At 40.5% G+C, this 21,982-nt stretch overlaps 2 protein-coding genes and 2 long non-coding RNA genes across 4 annotated transcripts in view; all 4 read right to left on the bottom strand.

The window, feature by feature from the left end:
- Nucleotides 1-11: 11 nt before the first annotated feature.
- On the bottom strand, nucleotides 12-2,935 carry LOC118426031. Its single transcript, XR_004832350.1, has 2 exons — nucleotides 2,463-2,935; nucleotides 12-622 (listed from the first exon to the last, which is right to left on the bottom strand). It is a non-coding gene; the product is annotated as an uncharacterized LOC118426031 (long non-coding RNA).
- Nucleotides 2,936-3,752: 817 nt separating this feature from the next.
- On the bottom strand, nucleotides 3,753-5,992 carry LOC118426040. Its single transcript, XR_004832359.1, has 3 exons — nucleotides 5,866-5,992; nucleotides 5,246-5,356; nucleotides 3,753-4,758 (listed from the first exon to the last, which is right to left on the bottom strand). It is a non-coding gene; the product is annotated as an uncharacterized LOC118426040 (long non-coding RNA).
- Nucleotides 5,993-7,785: 1,793 nt separating this feature from the next.
- Nucleotides 7,786-9,598, bottom strand: LOC118426186 (tolloid-like protein 2). Its single transcript, XM_035835448.1, has 5 exons — nucleotides 9,590-9,598; nucleotides 9,442-9,456; nucleotides 9,035-9,195; nucleotides 8,445-8,541; nucleotides 7,786-7,923 (listed from the first exon to the last, which is right to left on the bottom strand). The coding sequence occupies exons 1-5, from the start codon at nucleotides 9,596-9,598 to the stop codon at nucleotides 7,786-7,788; spliced, it is 420 nt and encodes a 139-aa protein (XP_035691341.1).
- A 3,893-nt stretch (nucleotides 9,599-13,491) lies between these two features.
- LOC118426185 (tolloid-like protein 2) overlaps nucleotides 13,492-21,982 on the bottom strand; it is a 10,873-nt gene continuing 2,382 nt past the window's right edge. Inside the window, exons 3-10 of the mRNA XM_035835447.1 lie at nucleotides 19,801-19,923; nucleotides 19,294-19,400; nucleotides 18,633-18,958; nucleotides 16,323-16,431; nucleotides 15,794-15,890; nucleotides 15,142-15,248; nucleotides 14,464-14,648; nucleotides 13,492-13,628 (exon numbers count right to left, since the gene is read on the bottom strand). Of these exons, the coding sequence (XP_035691340.1) occupies nucleotides 13,603-13,628; nucleotides 14,464-14,648; nucleotides 15,142-15,248; nucleotides 15,794-15,890; nucleotides 16,323-16,431; nucleotides 18,633-18,958; nucleotides 19,294-19,400; nucleotides 19,801-19,923 (1,080 nt within the window). The 3' untranslated portion in view covers nucleotides 13,492-13,602. The remainder of the gene's footprint in view (nucleotides 13,629-14,463; nucleotides 14,649-15,141; nucleotides 15,249-15,793; nucleotides 15,891-16,322; nucleotides 16,432-18,632; nucleotides 18,959-19,293; nucleotides 19,401-19,800; nucleotides 19,924-21,982) is intronic.

Below are 21,982 nucleotides of genomic sequence, written 5' to 3'. Positions count from 1 at the left end.
AATACCAAGTCACTTTGTAAAAACAATGTTTATTGATTGTTGGCTTATTTTTATTGACAAACATTGTACTTATCAGTATCACTGGGTAACAGTTGTAAGGTTTACTACATACTAGTGTTCACTTGTATTTTTTTCTGTTCAAAGAGAAAAGAAAGTAACTCTAAAAACTGTGAACTGTGAACTGTGCTGTCTGTTCAAGTTATCTACCTTAGGAGGGATTGTGTTCTAACAAGTATAGGGCAACAGTAATAAAATTTCAGCAAGTATTTGGATAACAGAACTTAAACAGGCTGTTTCACTTGCCACCATTTTAAGGATAGATGTCCATAGTTTAAGATTTACAGTCCATGCTTTTTGGTCTATATGCATACATCAATCCTTAGGCTACCATGTGTGTCATTGTTTTAACCAACACTAAAGAAGTCAATAGAGTTCACTAGCAGCTCAATAGATTATTGCAGTAATCATAGATTGCACAATGCTACACTTAGTAATACAAACAATTGATGGCATGTTGAGTGTAAATTCTTATTTGTAGAGCGCATCTTTCCCTAGTTTCAGTACATTTCCTTAGTCCACTAGAGGATTCACCACCATACCAGCCTTAGCAGAAACTCGTCACCTGCATAAAAACATTTCGACTTGAGTTTTAATACCTTTATCTCAAAGTCAAACTGCAATACCACAAAACACTCCCACCAAAACTTGTAAGTGGTGTGAAGTATGACCACTGTATACTGTACAGGGATACTGTACTGTATACAGTTGTGGAAAAGACCCCACGTGTAAGCACTGTGCAGGACATGTGTGTTTACTTGACAATGTGTGGGTGTTCAGCACCAAGGACAGGTATGCTCGCATATGGGTGTATAGTGTTCAGCGTCAGGAACAAGTTTGTTTAGCTAATGTTTGGATGGTGTTCAGCACCAAGGTCAAGTATGATCGTTTATGGGTACATGGTGTTCAGCGTCAGGGACACGTGTGGATGGTGTTCAGCACCAAAGACAGGTGCATTTGCCTTATGTAGACAATGAATGAGTGCAGAAATCACTTCAAACATTAGTCTACCACAGCCAACACGCCATTGATGTTGACCATCCCCTCCCCAAAACGCGCAACCTTGATATCGATATCGATTCAATTTCAGCAGAAGTGATCAGAGAATCGAATCAGAGCTAGAATAGAATGGCTACCACGCTATGCACTAACCGTGAAACTTGAAGACAGCAAACTTTAATAAGGCTAAAACCACAAAACGTTTCACAGAAGCCATTTTCACGTCAGGCTTTCATTTCAAGTTTTTACGGACACGGTCTCACAGCGACCCCTAGTGATCAGAAAGCAAAGTGCAGCTCTTACGTCGACAGGCAGAGAGAACTTGCAGTTGATTGGCTAATGCGAAGTCTATCGTTAATATGATTGGGCCCAGCTAACCAATGACAGACAGTTGAACTTAATGGACAGGGTAAAGTGAACCGTAGTTGTTAAATTGATACGCTACCATTGGTCAACATGCCTAGCATGTCCACTAATGAGAATGCTTAAAGACCAATTGCAGATGAGAAATCAAAATCTTTTTGCCTGGAATATAATGGTACACTGTAATGATAATTTTGTCCGCAAGGCGACGCTTCTGTATCAGCACGGCATTGCGATGTACATGTACTATTGCTGTAATTTGATTTATGGCCACACTTAACCTTCATTTTCGCCTGACTTTGGACAGAAAGTAATTCTGCTACCCACCGCGTAACATATTATCTAATATGTTCCGGTAATAAGTTTTATTTGTCAAAGAAATGTTAATCATATTCTCTTTAATCATATTAGTGTTGACACAAGTGTCATATACTGTATGTACATGTAAGTAGTGAATTCAGGAATAAATTCTTGTTGGTTGTTAGATTTGGAGTTTGTACACTACTTCATCCATAACATTTACTTGCTGTGGCCTAAATACAAATAAAAAACACCCAAGTCGAATCAATGGCTACATTCGCTGATAAACATAGATTTGCTGGAATGAAAACGAACTCTATGTTTGTGTTGTAAGGGTAAATAACGAAAAGTATCATGATATATGTAACGTTACATCATTATCCAGAAAATAACGGCAAAGAAATACATCTGCGTTTATGCCATTATAAGTCGTGCAAGAACCTTTCGACATAGCCTCCATAGCAGACTGTTCCGGCTACACAAACCACCCAATTCATAAGGTAGCATCGGCAAAAAGTGTATGATAAGCCAGAAAAGGCCAAGAGAGCCTGCTCCGGAGGCTACTTTTGACTGGTATGCGTGTAAATACACCGCTAAACGACGAAGGAATATCACATTTGAATAAGAATACCGTAGCACGTTGCTAATTAAGTGATTTGTGTATATTATATCACCGGACTGAGAGTAACGTAATATAACTCGAGGAAAAGAAAATATATTGGACGATTAAGAAAGTTACATACCTGTCGTCTATGCTGTCATCTAGTCAGAATTGACACTGTCCGAAAGCAGATCTTTTATCATCTTTTCCGCCACCGCTATTCTGTTGGGCATCTTATTGGGAGTTGGCAATAACGAATGCACGGCCCTCCACATCATTCGGCTTGGTACGGAGCTGCTCCCTCCCGGACCTGACGTCACAAACAAATGGAGCTGCAGCGTAACAGCTTGTATGATCGTGATCCTTGCTCCTGGGTATATGGGCTGGTTGCGAGGGTCACTGGCGTCCATAAGTACCTCCATGACACGTGTGTACTCATGTGGGTACCCCAATTTCTCCGCAACCTCACATATCTTCTGGGCGTAGTCAGCGTGAGACGGAGTGTCGGTAGACTCTGTAGACGCTATCGCCTCGAACCCTGCCATCGTCCGCTGGGACTGGCTCATGATGATATGTCAGTAAGAAGTGGGGCGGATGCCTTGTCATTCACTTTATATACAAAATAGGAAGAGTAGTCTATCGCCCCGCCCACCCGTCAAAGTGTTAGAAATGCAAAATAGAAACACAAAAAATGCAAATATTTAACGGACGTACAGCCATTGGTCGAACCACTACATACCGTGCCATCTTTGGTTGGAAGGGCTGATTTTGATGGGTGATCAGGGTGATCTCACCTGTGTGACCTAAACCTACATAATAATCGATATTTCATGATTCTTAGCATATTTAGAAGTGTGATCAATGCACAGTTGTTGTTTGGGGCAAGCGACACACTGTAATGTCGATACAACAGAACGTGGGTCAAATTTTGAATTGTGAGTTTATGAAATGAAGGAAACATGTTTTGGAATATAACCGTGAACATCCGTTGGCTAATAATACGAACTGATTATTTCAGGAATTTTCATGCACTCTTTCAAATTTGTCCTACTTTGTACATGGTGATGTGTACTTCTGTTGGATTACTTTGACTGCTGAATTGTTGCACCTCTATGATTGTTATGATAAGGTACTGTTTTTGTAGAAGATACCCGGTTCTGTTGAGGGACACCAAACTAAACTTTTCAGCAAGGACATCGGGTTTCAGGTGACTGAGAGACTTCATCTTTTAAATATGGATCGTCGACATAATGCATTAACATGTGAGGAAGGCAAAAGAAATCGAAAATCACTTAACCACATACCTTTCAACAAATATGTTGTTGTGTTGCCATTGAGCCGTGATATGTTAATGGCCTGTGTTTACACCGTGACTTCTACCTTCAATAGACTCGGGCTTTAAGTCAACAAACGTCACAAGGATGACTATGGCAATAACAGCCTATATTTTGAATGACAAACGTTTAAGATTTAAAATGAATACATGTATGACATCGATCATCATGTCTGCTCTAACCGGCAATCTCTGGGCACGAGAACCCTCAAGCGTGGTCTTCATTGGTCATGAATCATAATCTCGTTCCCAGCGAGATAACAATACATGTACATACATTACATACACACAATAAAAGTGTTATAGCAATTCGTAAGTGTTCCTTTTAAGGAAATTTGATATAATTGGTTAATGTGCTTGCCAATTAGTCGATGAAATAGCAACTACCGTGTAAGTGACATTGAATCTGTTCTATTGGTTATTTGCAAGTTAGTCCTGATAAACTTTACCATCCGAAAAATGCAAGTTTTATGAGATCACAAACATTTCGATTAGTATTGAAACTGTTATTGCTATTATATTGTTAAAATTCTACTACACAATTTAGTCAAATTAGAATAAAGGTGAGTGCAGTTTTCAGGCTAGTTTCTTTTTAACCCCACAAATCATGTTTACTGCAAAAATCCATATTACTGCTGTAACGGCAACATTTGAACATGCCCTGCTGTGTGTATCTGGTGGTGCAAGCTTCCGTAAATTGTTCAGGACTTCAAAATCTACACAAATGTCACTTGTTGGCTTTAGACAGAAGCATATAGCACAGCATATTGTACATTGCAAAGAGTCAACTCACTCTCTCTCAAATGTACCCATAAATGTAACGATAGACTTTAAATCGCCTCAAATTGTAGTGGATTGTTTGGGTGGAAAGCAGCGAATAATCTACACAATATTTTGTGTTTCAAGGTAAGAACGAGAAAACTTTTCCTCTCATTTAATCAGCCATTGCCAGGATATCCAGACACATTGTAAGGGCCAAGATAGACACTAGCTTGACTGACGCCACGGTTGTCCCGGCGTCACTTCCCCCTGGGGCTCGAGCTTCGCTATGGCCGGTCAGGACGTGAGTGTTGCACCTGTCCTTCGTACAGCACAGACTACACACCTGTAAGACATTTAGGGGGTTAAGTTAAACCTGTACACCTGCTTAACAAAACTTACCAGTATCCCAGGCCTGTATGTAGCCGTTTGGTTTCATGCTTTTGTAGCATGCTTTTCAATACCGAAAGCTACCCGGCCGGGCCCCGGTTTGGATACGTGACTTATGCCTAACTACTAACTAAACCGACTCCGGTGATTTTTGCCTGTTTGAAACTATTGTGTACGTACGTAAAAGCTGAGCTATGGGACTGATACAATTGATGGCAAACTTTGACACTTTGTTTACAAAAGCGTTTGAGGTTGATTGTGACACATAATATGCCAGAAGAGTTAGCTGTCTGGAAAGTATGGTTTGCGACCAGCTAAGTCCTCTGGCATGTTATCTGTCTAGTACATTTGCTAAGACTTCCATACGGACCTCGTAAGGACTTAAATATTAAACGTGTGATGAACCTTTTTTTTACATTGAAACTTTTTGGAAGAGAGCTCACCTCGGCTTGCCCATCGGCGGTCATGCAGACCTCCTCCTGCCAGTAGTCGGTACACTTCGGCCGGCAGCTGCGCCGGTAGATCACGGCTCCTCGCTCTCCGATACGTTCCACCTGGAGATGACAACAAAACATGGTAGCATGGCCAAATGGCTTTTATAACGATCTCCAAGAAGGGCACAAAATTACACTAGTGCGGAAGACTGGTGTCACTTACCAAGTTGTCATCTACAGTACAGTCATGGCTACCACATTGGTGCCAGTATCGAACTAAAGTTTCACTTCTACAACTACGGCCATGGCTACATATTCCTCACTAGGCCTCTACAAGTACAATCAAAGCTACCATACGATATGTTTTCCATTTTTGGTATTTTGTTGTCATGTTCAACCCTGAGGGGTAATTTTTTCTAAGGTCAGGCTTAGAGTAATATGCATGCTGATGTCATCCATAAAATTTCCTTGCTGTGGCCCGAGTCAAAGGCGTGTTAACATTGTATAAGCCAGTTAACCACAGTTGCAGGTGCGGACGTGATGCATTGTGATGTAAAATCAAAGTTTACGGTGGTGTCATTTTCATCAAAATGATAACTGCATAAACCCGTACTTCTTGTGAACCTTACCCAGCAAGCTTCGTCTTGTCGGCACTCCACTGCAAAGTCTCCCAGGCCCTCTCCTCTTAAACACGCAGGCGATGTCCCCTCACACGCGTAACAGATGATGTTCTCCGCATACACTAGAAGGGATAGAAAATCAAAATATCACAAATCTGTATCAACAACGTAGAATTTTTCAAAATTTTTAAAAAATTCGTACTTTCCCAGAACTATCGTGGAGTGGAAATTGTTATCACCAAGCACAGTAGGGGCATCATCTCTGGATAGCTTTAAAGAACGCTTGCAGATAGATGTGCAAAAGTTAGGTGTGACGGATCGTTCAGTGTAATATAACCAGCTGCTGCCGCACCGCATGCCTGCGAAGCTGGTGTGTTACGCCGAATGGCGGTTATACCGGCTATATAGATACAGATACAGATACAGACAGATACAGAATTTAGAATTTAAGACGACCATACATGCATGTTTACGGAGACTTCTAGGCTAACGCTAACAGACATATACATAATAGTTTGCAACCTTACACACCCCCTACCTCCTAATAAGAGTATACAACATGTCCTACCTTCGGTGTTCATGGTCATGTTATCCCAAAGCGCTGGTGTAGTGACGATGTCTGACCGCTTGGTGGTGCTCGTGTACCATGTAGTTGCCAGGGGTCCCCCAGACGCATCTCTTGAGGAAAAGGCTATGCCTGACCGATCGGTGGTGTTTATATGCCCTGTGATAGTCGCTGGCCGCCCGCTTGTTTCAACAACAAAGCCTACGAAAAAAAAAATCCGTAAATAACGATCCTCGGTCAGTGGGTAGGGGTTATCTTTTTTTCTTTCTTTCCTTTATTTTAGATTTTGGTCTAAGTAAACATATTGACAATGCAGAGCTAAAATGCATTTAGACATTAGTATTTTCAATCATATATTTTGATAGATTGAAGGGGGACCCGGATTCAACTGGTCTGTTTATACCACTTTTTCTATTGATACATACATATTATTGAGGAGAGCATGTTGGAAAACAACTCTACAACCTTTAAACCACACGTAGAGATGATGGTAGAAAATTTAATGTCCTTTGATAGCTGTGAACCAGAAACAAGCTATAGTTAGTAAGTTTTGATATGATCAGTTGGGTAACAAGAAACAACATTTTTCCTAGTCCCAAACTCACCGGTACCACTGTTTCTGGTTGGGGCGACATTGTCTGGCCGCTTGGTCCCCGTGGTTTCCGTGGTCCATGTACTGGTAGTAGCTGCTGGATGTCCCAGTGTTGTGGTAGTTGCAGTTGTGACCTCCGACCCGCCCTGTCCATCAGTTGTCACGCTACTGACGGTGACATTCGGATCCAGGGCCGACCACTGCAGTTCGAAACCCTTGCTCGAAACGCTGGTGTCAGATCTACAAATGCACGAAACCGTCATAAGTCGTAAGAACGCTTTAGTGTACAGTTCAAGGAGACAACTTCATAGACCTGAGGCCTTTAATTAGGTCTGTTATAAATACAGTATTTGCCAATTACACAATGCCTTTTACACGTATTTCTGACACCATGTAAGTTAAACATGTATCTCCCAATACTAATTGACGCGTTCTGGACGGATAAAAAATAAAATCGTCAAATTGTCGTCCCCACACCGTATGGTGTATAGGGCGGCGAAAATTTCCGTGTCCTTAGCCCTTGAGCCACACGGCTATACAAGCACAGGTAATACTACTGTATACAACAGGAGCCTAGTCAATCGGAAACAGGTGTCAGTGTTTCTTCAACGTTTATCCCTTTTCGCAAGTTTCTGTATGTTAAAAAAAAGAGAGAGAGAAGCAGTGTTTAAGTTTTAAAGTCTTTGGAATAACTCGGTTGGGAACTGAAACCAATCGCAGTATACCGCATGCAAAGTGATCACTCTACCCAGGAGGCCATTACTTCTATATACTAGTACATAATCCTTAAAGTCGCCCCATACTTGAAATAAAGAAACGCCATGTTCCCAGAAGTGATCAGTGGTTCTGGAACGTTTTCCCCACAAAATCTCCCCATGGATCGGGCGGAGTCGGCACCTCCATCATGGATCTAATTTGCGGAGGATAAACGTGTATTATAAGGCAGAGTTTTGTATCAAACAATAAGATTTCCTCACCCTACTCAACTTCCCGAAGACCACTTTAAGGTTACATGAATATGACTAAAACAACATCTCTTCTCATTAAGCCAGAAACATTATATAATTCATCAACTAAAGGTGGGAACTAATCCTTGATCCATTCCTTTGGTGTACCTGTTCTAAGAGTACGGTACGCTGTCTACACTGTATAGTTAATGGTATTTTATTCCAATGCTTTATAATGGTACGGTACCCTCACTTGACAAGAGCCTCCCAACACATAAAACAAAGATATGTAGGGTACTGTAAATACCGACCACGAGCCAACATTACCTTCACACTTATGTTACCATACTTTATGAAAGAAAGAGCGAGAAATCACCGGTTGTATTCAAAATGAACGACGAAAACTATTTCTCCATCAGCCACAATTGGTTGCGTGATTGTCAAAATCTTTCTATCATTGTTAAGTTGTACTTGTCTTGATCACCTGGAGGTAGTCGTAGGTGCAATCCGCTTGTTTTTCCACGTTGAAAGAGTTGAAGACGAGACGAATCCGCTTGCCGGCGGGAACCAGGATCTTCCACCTGGCGGCACCAATTGGAATGACAATATTCTGATATGCAAAGTCTGATAAACAAGTTCATTGATAGAGGCTAGTTATTTCAGTGAGCCTTGCAAGAGAGGGATGTATTCGTAAACGTACAAGGATGATAGATAAACCTCTTTAAATTGATACATTAACACAAATACGTAGTCTACCAACAAGTAGAAGTACTAGAACAAAACAGAGGGAAGTGACCATGCCAGAGCTAGAGGTCATGATATCAAAAGAGGGCAGATATATACTTGACATGTACAAGAAAATAAGAAAAGAGTCACAGAAAGATTAGAAACCACGTAAGTGTGGCCATGGCGAAGCAGAGGAAATCCTAACACTGACTTAGAATTCCAACGCAAAAAAAAACAACAACAAAAAAACAGGGATCTATCTAGAGCGTCTGACATCGGGCTGAAAAGCTGTCGTGACATCGCTGAAGACAAAGGCGTGGGACGAAGTAAGGTCTTGTAGATACGTACCTGCAGGTGGATGGAGATGGGTAGTTGTCAGGAAACCCTGGGCTCTTGATAGTTCCAGACAAAGCCGAAAGGATGGCGGGCCGGCGCCGAGTCCCCGAATTCGAACATGCTGCAGAGCAAAACAGTACACATAAATTATAGCTAAAGACGTTTCCATTTTGCTAAGCCAAACGTCGAAGTTTTTTTTTATCTTTTGTGAGAATGATTTTACATATCTGAAACGATATCGTGACTAACTATTATAGTGCAATTTCCTGGCCAAATGTAACTTAGCTTAACGGAATGACTTTATATCATGAGTGTGTGTACATGGGTGTAGGTACGTCGTATGTGAGTGGCACACAAAAGCTGTATACAATGCTCATGTGTTTTTGATATCAGATGAAGATATAAAGTTATTGACTTACCTTCGTCTTGTCCCTCTGCGGTTCCAAACAACAAAAAGACAAGAATTGCAAAATTCATCAAAACTATGGCGCGCACAGTCATCGTTCCTACTTTCATGTTCTTCGAGGAATGACCAGAAACAAGAGATTATTGCTGTTATATACAAACCTTTTGCATATTTAACAACCAGGAGTTATGATACGATTGTTACACCCTTTCGCAAAGACGCTAAAATTTGTTTCCTTGGCAATCTTTCAGAAAAGCTCATTACCTGATTTCCTACGGACCAAATTCGATTGCAAGTCATGGAATGTTTCTGCTCGAGTTCCGGCTTAAGGGATTGCGATCACTTTTTTCTCGGGTGTTTTATTTCACCTTGGGGCGATTTGGGCAATTTACCTTGATGATACGTTTCACCTTGATAAATGTGGGCTTGTTGTTGAGTCAAGAAACTTATTCCGGAATGCTTGGGAGAATGCCGTAGGGTACAAAGAATAAACTGTACCGCACAAGTAGGTAGAATTGACTCATACTTGGCTTAGAAGTTCATTTCTGTTGGTATTCTGTAATTTTCAACATAGAAATTTGGACTCTCCCAATTTGTCGCCTGAACAATGCTTGTCTCAGCCAAGAAATTAATTTCGTCTAGCACGTCACTTTATGCAGAGTACAGGGAGCAGTGGATCAAATGTATCAGATGATTTGTGTAAGGTATATTCAGATATGTGTACTTCTTTGTGTTAACAACATTCCTTGGCAAAATCATCCTTCACAATTTCTTATGACCATTCTTTTTTTTTTTTAAATTTATTCATTGTATTTTCAATTATTTACACACAGAACAAAGAAGAGCCTCCCTTTGAATATAAAGCTAAATGTCTAACAGCCACATTGTATACATTATTACAGATCACATCATATAAATATTATTATGTCATTATTCTCGTTATTCATTTTAGCTATCAAAGCATTACTTAATATAATTTTATCATCACATTGTAACACATTATATCATAAGACCATATTAACATGATACTAGATCATTGTACATCGTTTTATCGTGTTATTGTAACATATTAATCAAATATCATTCTCGTATCGTATTTATATTATTTCGTAATTATTTTTACCTTTTTAAATTCAAATCAAAAACACAAGGTTCCCCACTTACCCCGATGCTTCTCCAGCTTCCCTCTCCGAGATGCAATAAGACGTTCAGTTTTTTCAAAAGTATATATTAGTTTTTTAAAGGCCTGGAAGTTTATCATTTTAAAGCGTCTACAAAATAAAAACTTTACCTAACAACATAATCAAATTTTTCAGTGGGGGCGCATCGTTACATGTATCTCCAAATATGATGATAAAGGCGTTTAGGTCAAAATCTATAGACGTTTCCACTCGTAACCAACTTTGTACATCATTCCAAAAGGATACAACATGCGGACACTCCCAGAAAACATGAGTATAGGACTCTACATCATCGTGACAGAAAGAAGAGGAGTTAGAGTCTATTAATTTCCATATATGTAGAATTTTGTTACAAGGTAAGAATTTATTAATTAAACGGTATTGAAAGTATCTAGCACTAGGATCAATAGTACATCTGTATAAATTTGTAAATACTTCTCGCCATGGTATAGGTTTGTCAAAATGATAAAACCAAGAAAGTCTAGTATTATGTGCAAGACTGACATCGTTCATGGACGTAAGAAAGTAGATATACATGCTTTTGTGATTTTTATCTTTCGTAACCATTTATAATTTTTTTGAAAGGGCAGGCACACAAGGTCTTTACGCTTCTCAGTACTAAGTATTTTTTTCCATTTACCGGGAATAGCTGAAATAAGTTGTAGATATCTATGTTGGTCACAAGCATTTGGGAAATTTATACTGAATTCATCATAAGACATAAAATTACCATTCGGGGACAGCAAGTCATTTATGAAATAGATATTTCTATTCAGGAAAGAAGTCATACAAACAGTTCTACCATCAATGATAATTTTAGAGTTTAAACAAATTAATTGCTGTCGTATATTTGCCGGCGTCGTGGGCTCTACTTGCTGAAATTTAAACCAGGCCATAAAAACTTCAGAAAAAAATCCTTTTAAACAAAGGTTTTTCACCGAGGACAGCTGGTAAAAAGGAAATAAACTATGACTAAGTTGAGGATGGAAGACTGTTACCCAAGAGGAAAACCATTCGGGATGGGAATAAAGTTTAGGCACCCATGAAGCTTTTATAGAAGAGTTGAATGCACGTAAATTTTTTAAATTAAGTCCTCCATTTTCAAATACATTGTATAATACCTTCCGTGCAACTCGTTCAGGACCGTCGTCCCAAATAAAAGAAAATATCTTCTTTTCATATACTTTGAAAAAGGAATCGTCAGGGGATGGTAAGACTTGAAATAAATTCGTAAACTGGGGAACCACCAAGGTGTTAATAATAACAATTCTTTACGAGATATAGTTCCTGGTCATACAAAGCTGTCGATTTAAAAGTCGTTTAAAATTTGACCTGTGTACGTGCTTCACTCCTTTACAAAGACTTCCAACCTTCCCTCAACCGAGACGGGGGCCGATACCGACTGCCAAGCACCTTTGACCCTTTGCTGACGTCACACTTCCGGTCTGGATGTGTGACATAGGCTTTGGGTCATTTCAACTAAATAAGGATCAGAGGACTAATCGAATACTTGTTGGTAAGCGCTTTATTTTGGCTACAGATGTAAAGTTTAAAATTGCAATAATAGAATTATGTATCTTTTATTCTCTGGGCACGACCAACCCTCATGCGTGGTCTTCATTGGTCATGAATCATAATCTCGTTCCCAGCGTGGTGACAAAAACATACATACAAAAGTGTGATAGAAATTCTGAATTGTTCCTTTGATATTTGCCATTTTGCCCACGAAACAACAATTGCAACTGTATTATGTGTATGTGACGTTGAATCTGTTCTACTAGCCGTATTCACAAGTTAGTCTAAATAAAATCTACCACCCGAAAGAAGCCCATTTACAAACATTTAGATGGGCATTGTAGCCGCTGTAGCTGAAACGTAAATGGTGTTTGGGTTCTAAGTTCTATATTAGCTTATCAGAAACTCCAAACAAACTCCAAACCAGTTCGATTACCATTTGTGAGCCGTGTTTATTCAATCTATGCTATACTCGAGTGACATATGATAAAAGGTGCTTCAATACTGTTACAGCAGATTTACATTTACAAGTCCAGGATGCAGGTTTGGGCATAAGATGTGTCCATTACTAAGCCTAATTACAATACAGAGATAGCGATTCTAAATAAATACAGAGAGAGCTGGTCTATCAAACTTGTACACGATCTTACAGAGGGACTGGCTAACAAGTGTGCTTACCTCAGTCCCGTGGGCACCAACTGACAGATATATAATTTTATACAATCCATAAGCTATTAAGCTAAACTAACATAACAATACGCTAAAATGCAGTTACTCAAGCAACTGGATATAGTTTTGTAAAACCATATCCAGTTGCTTGAGTAACTGCTTTTTGGCGTATCTTATTACTTGGATGTCTAACCTACATCGACGTAAAATAACGATAGGTTGTCAACTTAGCCAATCAGGTAAGTTAATTAGGTACTCTCACTACCCAACCAATCAGGGATTACCTAATGTGCTAATCTAAGCTCCTCCTCCATATGGTCTAGTCTAGTCAATTACATTCATGTCAAAGGTCATGGTCTATTTACCAAATACGTGAAATCAGAATAAAGGAAAGTTCAGTATTCGGCCTTTCAACCAAAATTATGTTAACTGTAAAAATACCCATTACTAAATGTATTGGCACAAGTACTGCTTTGTGTTTCTGTCCCAAACTAAGAGAGTAGTATAAACTTCAAGAAACTGTCCAGAATCTACACAGATGTGGCTTGTTAGCATTAGACAGAAGCCTAGAACACACTCAGCATATTGCTTTTTGCTAAGAGTCAAATGTGTCCATAAAATATTGTGACTGGTAGAAAGCAGCGAATAATCTATTTGGGTTTAAAGGTAAGAATGAGAAAACTCGTTTAATCAATCATTGCCAGGATATCCAGACACATTGTAAGGGCCAAGATAGACACGAGCCAGCGTGACTTCCGCCTGGGGCTCGAGCTTCGCTATGGCCGGTCAGGACGCGAGTGTTACACCTTTCATCCGTATAGCACAGACTGCACACCTGCAAAACATGGGGGGGGGGGGAGGTTAGACAACTGTACGCATTGTACCTGCTTAGCAAAACTTATAGGTATTCCAGGCCTGTAAGACCCTGTAGGCTCATTTGCTTCACTACTGTATACGTATACCCCTCTATCCCCGGCGCATGCGCATGGTTAAGGCTAACGTCACATTCCCAAACCGGGCCCGATCGGATTGTCTGTGGAAACGAAAAATAGAAATATATACGTCGAAATACACACAAATGATGCCCACGACTATTCTCTTTACGTCTTGTGTAGTTTGGTGTCTTTTACACAATACTTTTCTTTCCCGAAGGCTGCCGACCGGGCCCCGGTTTGGGAATGTCACGTATGCGTAGGCCTTACTAAATCTACTCCGGTGAATTTTATTTTTGCCTGCCTGAAACTATTATAATAGCAGCTATGGGACTGATAAAATTGATGGCAAAAAATTGACACTCTTTCAAAAGGTGTTTGTTGTTAATTTATGATCAAATTTGTCCGGTGAATCATCGTGACACCGTGGTCCACCCACGTACGGATTTTGCTGAAAAATACATTCTTTGGGGTTTTATCTAATGAGACCTTATATATAAGAGACATTTACCTTATATAAAACGTTTTAGAAGAGAACTCACATCCATGATATAAAAGACTCCAAACTAGACTACACTTGACGTAAAGAGAACAGTCGTGGGTATTACGCGTGTATAGTTTTATAACGTATGCTTTTCTATTTTTCGTTTCCAGCGCAAACAGGTCGGCCGGGACCCTGTTTGGAAATTTGCCGTTGGCCTAACATGAAATACAACATTTTCCTAGTGCCGAACTCACCGCTGTTTGTGGTTGGAGCGACATTGTCTGGCCGATCGGTAGTACTGGTAGTAGTTGTCGGATGTCCAAATGCTGTAGTACCTGCAGTAACCTCCGAACCTCCTCCATCAGCTGTGACGGTGGGAGTCGCATCCAGGGCCGACCACTGCAGTTCAAAACCCTTCTTGCTTATGACCTGGTCAGAGCTGACAAATGCACGAGACCGTCATAAGTCGTAATTACGGTTAAGGACCAAACGTCACATTTCCAAACCGGGGCCCGGTCGGGCTATTTGAGGAAACGAGGTATCTCTAAAACCAATATTGATGTGAACGTGTTCTGAACGGTTAAAAAAAGTGTTGTTAAATTGTCTTTCCCACACCGTAAGGTCTATAGGGCGGCCGTGAGCCACACAGCTATACAAGCACAGGTAATACTGTGCTATACTATAACTGTGTCTAAACCATTGGAAGCAGGTGTCATTGTTTGTTCAACTTTTATACTTTTTAAATTTTTGCAGAAGTTCTGCGTGCTATATAGATGCTAAGCAGAATGTTTAACTTTTTTTAAAAAGTCTTTGGAATGCGTTGGTTGGAGATCATGAAACCATTAGCAGCATACCGCATGCAAAGTGAGCACTCTACCCACTAAGCCATTGCTTCGGTATACTAGTATATAGTCCTTAAAATCATCCCATACCTGAATGAAAGAAACGCCATGTTCCCAGAAGTGATCAGTGGTTCTGGAACGTTTTCCCCACAAAATTTCCCCATGGATCGGGCGGAGTCGTCACCCCCATCGTAGATCTAATTTGCAAGTAGGAGTTGCAGAGGAAAAGAGTGTATTATAAGTCAGACGTTTTGTATCAAACAATAGTAATAGTTTCTCACCCTAGTCAAGTTCCGAGCAAGTCACAAAAACACTTGATATGAGCATGACCGAAGCAGCATCTCTTCTTTAGTAAAAAAACATTATGAATTCATCACTCAAGGGTGAACACTAAAACGAGTCCTTGATCCATTCCTTTGATGCACCAGTTGTCTACACCATCTACACTGTATAGTTTTTTGCATTAAAAATGCTTTATCCTGGTACGGTACAAGGGCAAGATGTGACCTTCTCAATACAAAAATAAAAAAAAGATAGCGCGTACATCTAGTCTAGAGTAAACTGCAAAAACCGACAATACCTTCACACTTATATTACTTTCTGAAACAGAGAGAGAGAGAGAGAAATGTTGTATTCAAAACGAACGATGGAAAACTATTTCTCCATCAGGCACAATTTTTTGCGTGACTAGTCGACTGTCAACATCTTTCTATCATTGCTAAGTTTTACTTGTCTTGATCACCTGGAGGTAGTCATAGGTGCAATCCAAGAACCCCTCTAGACTGAAAGAATTGAAGACGAGACGAATCCACTTGCCGGCGGGAACCAGGATCTTCCACCTGGCGGTACCAATTGGAATGACAGTCAATATGATAAACAATAAAGTTCTTTGATAGAAACTAGTTTTTGTTCAGTGTACCGTGAAGGAGAGAAGCGTATTCGTGTACGTACATGGATGATAAATTTCTTTCAAATTGATACAAAACCATAGCTTAAACACAGAAAAGTAGTCTACCAACAAAAAGGCCAATTGAGAATTATACAGAGGGAAGTATACATGAAATATATGACGAATATAAGAAAAGAAAAGGGCCTGGAAGATTAGAAACCACACAAGGGTGACCATTGGGGAAACAGAGAAAACTACACGACTGACTTGGACCTCCAACTTGAAAAAGAGAACCGGAGCGTCTGGCATCGGCCTGAAAAGCTTAACGTGGCGGCGCCAAAAACAAATGCATGGAACAAGGTAAGTTCTGGTAGATACTTGCCTGCAGCTAGTTCGAGATGGGTACCTGTCAGGAAACCCTGGGCTCCTGATAGTACCAGACAAAGCCGAATGGACGGCGTAGCCGCCCCGGGTCCCCAAAAGCGAACATGCTGTAGAGTAATGTACACGGGTTAACCGTACTCTGAGTCAAAAGTCGAATTTATGTATGACAGGAGTTATGTTATGATTGTAACACAATTTAAGCGCTCGCAAAGACGCTAAAATTGCTCCTTTGCAATCTTTTAGAAAAGCTCATTATTTGATTTCCTACGGACCAAATTCGATTGCAAGTCATGGAATGTTTCTGCTCGAGTTTCGACTTAAGGGATAAGTAGGTAGACGTGTGTACTACACACGTGCACACTGATGATCAAATTCAAACTAGTTAGATCCGGTGTGACAGCGATCTCGCCCCCCCAGCGATCTCGCCCCCCCCCCGGGGGGCGAGATCACTAGCGTTTTCGCCCCCCTTTAGCGTTTTCGCCCCCCCCCAAGAGCAGCTGGTTACTACATATTACAGGTGCGCTACCTGGTACTATACTGCACCTGGGGAGTAACGTATATGGTGTGTTACCTGGTACCTATATGGCACCTTATTACCGTACCGTAAGATGTTATACCTCGAAAGTCGATACTATATTGTTCGGTGCAAACATGACATTGAAATGAAAAAGACAATTTTTGCAGCTGAGGTGGCATAAAAACAGTGCTACTGCGAACGTATAAATCAACACCGCCTATGGTACGGAATACGTCAGCTATATGTTTTCAATTTGTCACAGTGTTTTCTTTCTTGTGCTGGAAACATTTCCAAAGTACTAAAACACACGTGAATAATAGTTTCTCATTATAAACACTATCTACGCGCAAGTTGATATAGCTGTTGCTAAATGCTACACTGAAACACTGGTAAAGTACCAGTCTTAAGAAACACGGGTAAATGCATCAGTTCCTAAATACTAGAAAAAACAGGCATGTTGGAGGTGAAGATATCCCTTGGCCAGGTGCATATACCAAAATGTGCGTTATTCTAATTAATACCTAATATTTGCATAATCAATAAAGACATGACATAGTTCTTTTGTGGTCACTTCATGGTAGAGACTTCATATTGGAGATATATAGGTTGCTTGAGGACAGGTGAATACAATGAAATACATCTTATGTCAAGACTCAGGTATATGCAATTATGGGAATACAAGGGACCCAACCCTCCTTGTCTGAAACAAATTCAACTATCTTATTACCATGTAATTACGTTAATATTGATACTATGAATGGAGTTATGTATCAAACTCGTGTACTTATATCATTCTGAAACTGCATTTTGTGATTTATACCAATCAACTTCTAAAAGGTCATGTAAACCCGTTTTTTTTGGGGGGGGGGGGGCGAAATCGCTAAAGGGGGGCGAGGTAGGGGGGCCAGATCACTAGCCGGGGAGGGCGAAATCGCTAGTGATTTCGCCCCGGGGGGGCGAGATCGCTAGTGATTTCGCCCCCGGGGGGGCGAGATCACGGGGGGGCGAGATCGCTGTCACACCGGTATTCGCATTGCAGAAATTGAATTTTGTTTCCGAGTCGTCACAATTGCGTTTCCTTTTGTCTGTTCGTTCCCGCGCGGCTGTGCTAGAGAATCGGGAACCAAATCTTACTGTGACCCAATTTGTGTGCGCTTTACCACTGCAGACCCAACACCCCACAACAAGACAAAACACCGCGATTATGGAACTAAATGTTTTGAAGGGAAATTGCACATTGCCTAGGAAATGTTTAAAGTTTTGAAAATAGTGAAGTGTAATTGTAAAAGTAAAATGTGCAAGTGTTTACATCAATTCTTAACTTATATCGTAAATCATATCAGTAGCATCTCGTAGAAGACATGTGCGGCACTTATAGCTATCTAAACCTAACAGAAAAGTTAGTTTGGCAATGTAACTCTATAAATCTTTCGTATCATATTATATATATATATATATGTAAATATGAATCATCTTTGTACATATTATACTTTGACCGTACATTTGTGGATCGGACACCAGAGCTGGTTAGCTGATAAGTGAATCTCAGAAGAAATAAATGCATAAAGCGTTGTCAGGACCCTCATGCAGACCCCATTACGATGTAAATGAGTAGAACATAGAATAAGAAGAAGTAGAAAATTAATCTGCAACCTTGTCATCGCACATATGTCGGATCGAAAATGTTATGTCCTTTGATAGCGGTGAACCACAAAAAAGCGTTGGTTCGCAGGTTTTACTAGGCTCGATTACGTAACAGGAAACACAACATTTTCCTAACCCCAAACTCACCGCTGTTTGTGGTTTGGGCAACATTGTCCGGCCGCTCGGTCCCAGTGGTTTCCGTGGTCCATATACTGGTAGTAGTTGCCGGAAGTCCACTGTTGGTGGTTGGGGCGACATTGTCTGGCCGCTCGGTCCCAGTGGTTTCCTTGGTCCATGTACTAGTAGCAGCTGAAGTTTTGACCTTCGACCCTCCTCCATCAGCTGTGACGCTACTGACGGTGGCAGTCGGATGTCCCAACGTTGTGGTAGCTACCGTTGTAACTTCCGACACACCTCCATTCAGGGCCGACCACTGCAGTTCGAAACCTTTCTCCGAAACGCTGGTGTCAGATCTGACAAATGCACGAGACCGTCTAGCCTGGTTACCACATCCCAGCCCGATCTCAATATCTATCGTGCACGATACATATTGAGATCGGGATGGGGTGTGGTATCCAGGCTAGAGACCGTCGTACGTTGTAAATACACTTTAGTGTGCAGTTAGACAAGACAGCTTTGCAGGACGAAAACTTTTAGGTTCTGCTATGACTACAATGTTTTGCCAAAAAGAATAGGAATTGAAAGGGAATTGAAACTATTAGCAGTATACCGCATGCAAATTGAGCACTCTACCCACTAGACCATTGCTTCGGAAAACTTGTATATAATCCTTAAAATAGTCTCATACCTGAAATAAAGAGTCGCAATGTTTCCAGAGGTGATCAGTTGTTCCGGAACGGTGTAACCACAAAATTTCCCGATGGAGCCGGCGTATGTGCCACCTCCATCATATATCTAATTTGCATGTAAGAGATTATGGAATTCATAGCTTAAAGTTGAGTACGAAAACAAGACCTTGATGATCCATTCTTTTATACACCAGTTCTAAGAATACGGTACGCTGTCTATGCTGTTTATGGCATTTTATTCCAATACTTTATCATGGTACGGTACAAGGGGCAAGACGTGACCTTCACAACACAAGGATAAAAAAAAAGATCGCGTCTAGAGAAAACTATAAATACAGACAATACCTTTACACATATATTACTATACTTTCTGAAAGATAGAGACATGATTGTTGTATTCAAAATGGACAATAATTATAAAAAGCATTTCCCCATAAGCTACCATTGTTTGCGCCACTGTCAAAATCTTTCTATCATTATTGTTAAGTTGTACTTTTCTTGATCACCTTGAGGTAGTCGTAGTTGCAACTGCCGTGATGCTCCAGGCTGAGAGAGTTGAAGACGAGACGAATCCGCTTACCGGCGGGAACCAGTATCTTCCACCTGGCGGTACCAATTGGAACGACAGTCTAATAAACAACTAGAGTTCAGCGACCTCATACCTCCATGAAATATTCAAGCTTTTGTAAATTTTATGCAGACTTTTAACAGACTTGCACATTTTCATGATTCATGCGCATGCATGGTGATGTTCATCATTGACTAACATACACGTCAAGTATGAAATTCCTATCATTAATCATTGAGCAAATATCAGTGCAATTTTCGCATATGTTATACAAATCAGTTACTAATTAGCATATTTGGCATCTGCTTAATATGTTCCATCTATCATAATGTACATTTGTTACATTTATTGAAGTCAAGTTATTGAAATAATGGAATTAAAAAATTCCTCATTAATTATGCAAATAATGTCCTCATTTGCATAAAATGTATATCATTATGAACATATTTGCCTAAGCTACCTGCATGCCTACAATGATGGAAATTCATCATTCCTCTCTGCAGTTATCTTCTTTGCAATGTCTTGACAAAAATACCTATGCAGTTCTAAAATTAGATGTTAGGCGCTGAAACTTGGCCCAACATGTCATGAAGCTAAACGCTGTCTACGACCCAATTTTCAAGATCATATCATTTCCGGGACAGGAGATACATTGAAAAAACTACTTTGATAGAATATTCTCATTAATTATGCAAATGTACTCTTATTTGGCATGATTAGTATCTTATCTTGTACAACATTGTCCAAGGTACCTACATACCAAAAATCGTGAAAATCCGTTGTTCCCTTCTTGAGTTAGCTGCTTCAAAAGTTTTTGACAAAAATGCCCCTGCTATCCCCAAATTAGACGCTAGGGAGCCCAAACTTATGTCACTTATTCCTGAGCACAAGAGCTATCTAAAATTGGGACCATAACTTGTTCAGCAAAACCGGAAGTTGCGCTGCAGTACCAAGGGAAGCCGCTAGGGGGCCCAAAATCTAACTACTTTCAGCTTTCATCACACCCTACCAACACACGAAGTATGAAACCAATCCATCCAGCCGTTCTTGAGTTATCTTGTTGACAGACAGACAGACACACAAACGCAGGGTAAAATATAACCTCCATGACATTTCATGGAGGTAATTAAGTTCTTTGATAGACGCTAGTGAGATGAGCAAGAGAGGGACGTATTCGTGAACAGTTTTATCCGCTTTGTAAGTACATGGGTGATAGACAAACATCTTTTAAATTGATACAAAACAATAGCTTATACAGAAAAATAGTCTACCAACAAAAAAGGCTACTTGAGAAAAAAACAGGGAAGTGATGACATATACATGAAATATATGGAGAATATAAGAAAAGAGAAGGGTCAGGAAGATTAGAAACCACACATGTGGTCATTGTGGAAACAGAGCAAACGCCAACACTGACTTGGAACTCCAACGTGAAAAAGAAAGAGGGAGCGTCTGGAGTGAATGAAAGCAGAACTGCATGCAATGGACGTCACTTGAAGACAGAAGGAAAATGTCCAGCCTTTGCATGATGTACAAAATGACCAATAAGCCGGTGGACTTACTGACTGATAAGTATCTAATACCTGCTCAAACGAACTAGAAACAGTCATGCCTTAAAGTACCGGAGTTACCAACCTAGGATTGAAGTGTTCAAAAATTCGTATTTTCTCAGAACTATCGTAGAGTGGAATATTTTATCACCAAGCACAGTACGGGCATCTTCTCTGGATAGTTTTAAAGAACTCTTGCAGATAGATGTGCAAAAGTTAGGTCTGACGGGTCGGTCAGTGTAATATAACCAGCTGCTGCCGCGCCGCGTGCCTGCGAAGCTGGTGTGTTACACCGAAGGGCGGTTATCGGTGCACACACCAATTCTTCCGCGACAGAGGCGAGAAAGGGTCTCGAGGGCCCGTGTTTGAGTTCAAATTTCTCGTAATCTGCTGCGAAGTGGCATTTAATACTGGCATGGCTGAAAAGCGTAAGAAGTGATGTGTTTTTGGGTGCAATTGGTCTTGGGCCCGAGCTTAATTTCCTTGTATTTCTACGCGTTGGAAGTGATTTCGCCCGTGACCCAGATTCTCCGTCCATATGCGGTCTGTGAGCCGTGTTGCTCCTATAGA

This window comes from Branchiostoma floridae, chromosome 11 (assembly GCF_000003815.2).
Source record: "Branchiostoma floridae strain S238N-H82 chromosome 11, Bfl_VNyyK, whole genome shotgun sequence".
Lineage (NCBI taxonomy): Eukaryota > Metazoa > Chordata > Leptocardii > Amphioxiformes > Branchiostomatidae > Branchiostoma > Branchiostoma floridae.
The sequence above is the reverse complement of the archived record's forward strand: the minus strand, read 5'-3'. Positions and strand labels throughout refer to the sequence as shown.

Coding starts and splice junctions, on each gene's coding strand:
- LOC118426186 (XM_035835448.1), bottom strand. Junction 8,542..9,034: donor CCATCTCCATCCACCTGCAG/GTACGTATCTAC, acceptor TGGTGCCGCCAG/GTGGAAGATCCTGGTTCCCG. Junction 7,924..8,444: donor GCACCTACGACTACCTCCAG/GTGATCAAGACA, acceptor TCCGCAAATTAG/ATCCATGATGGAGGTGCCGA.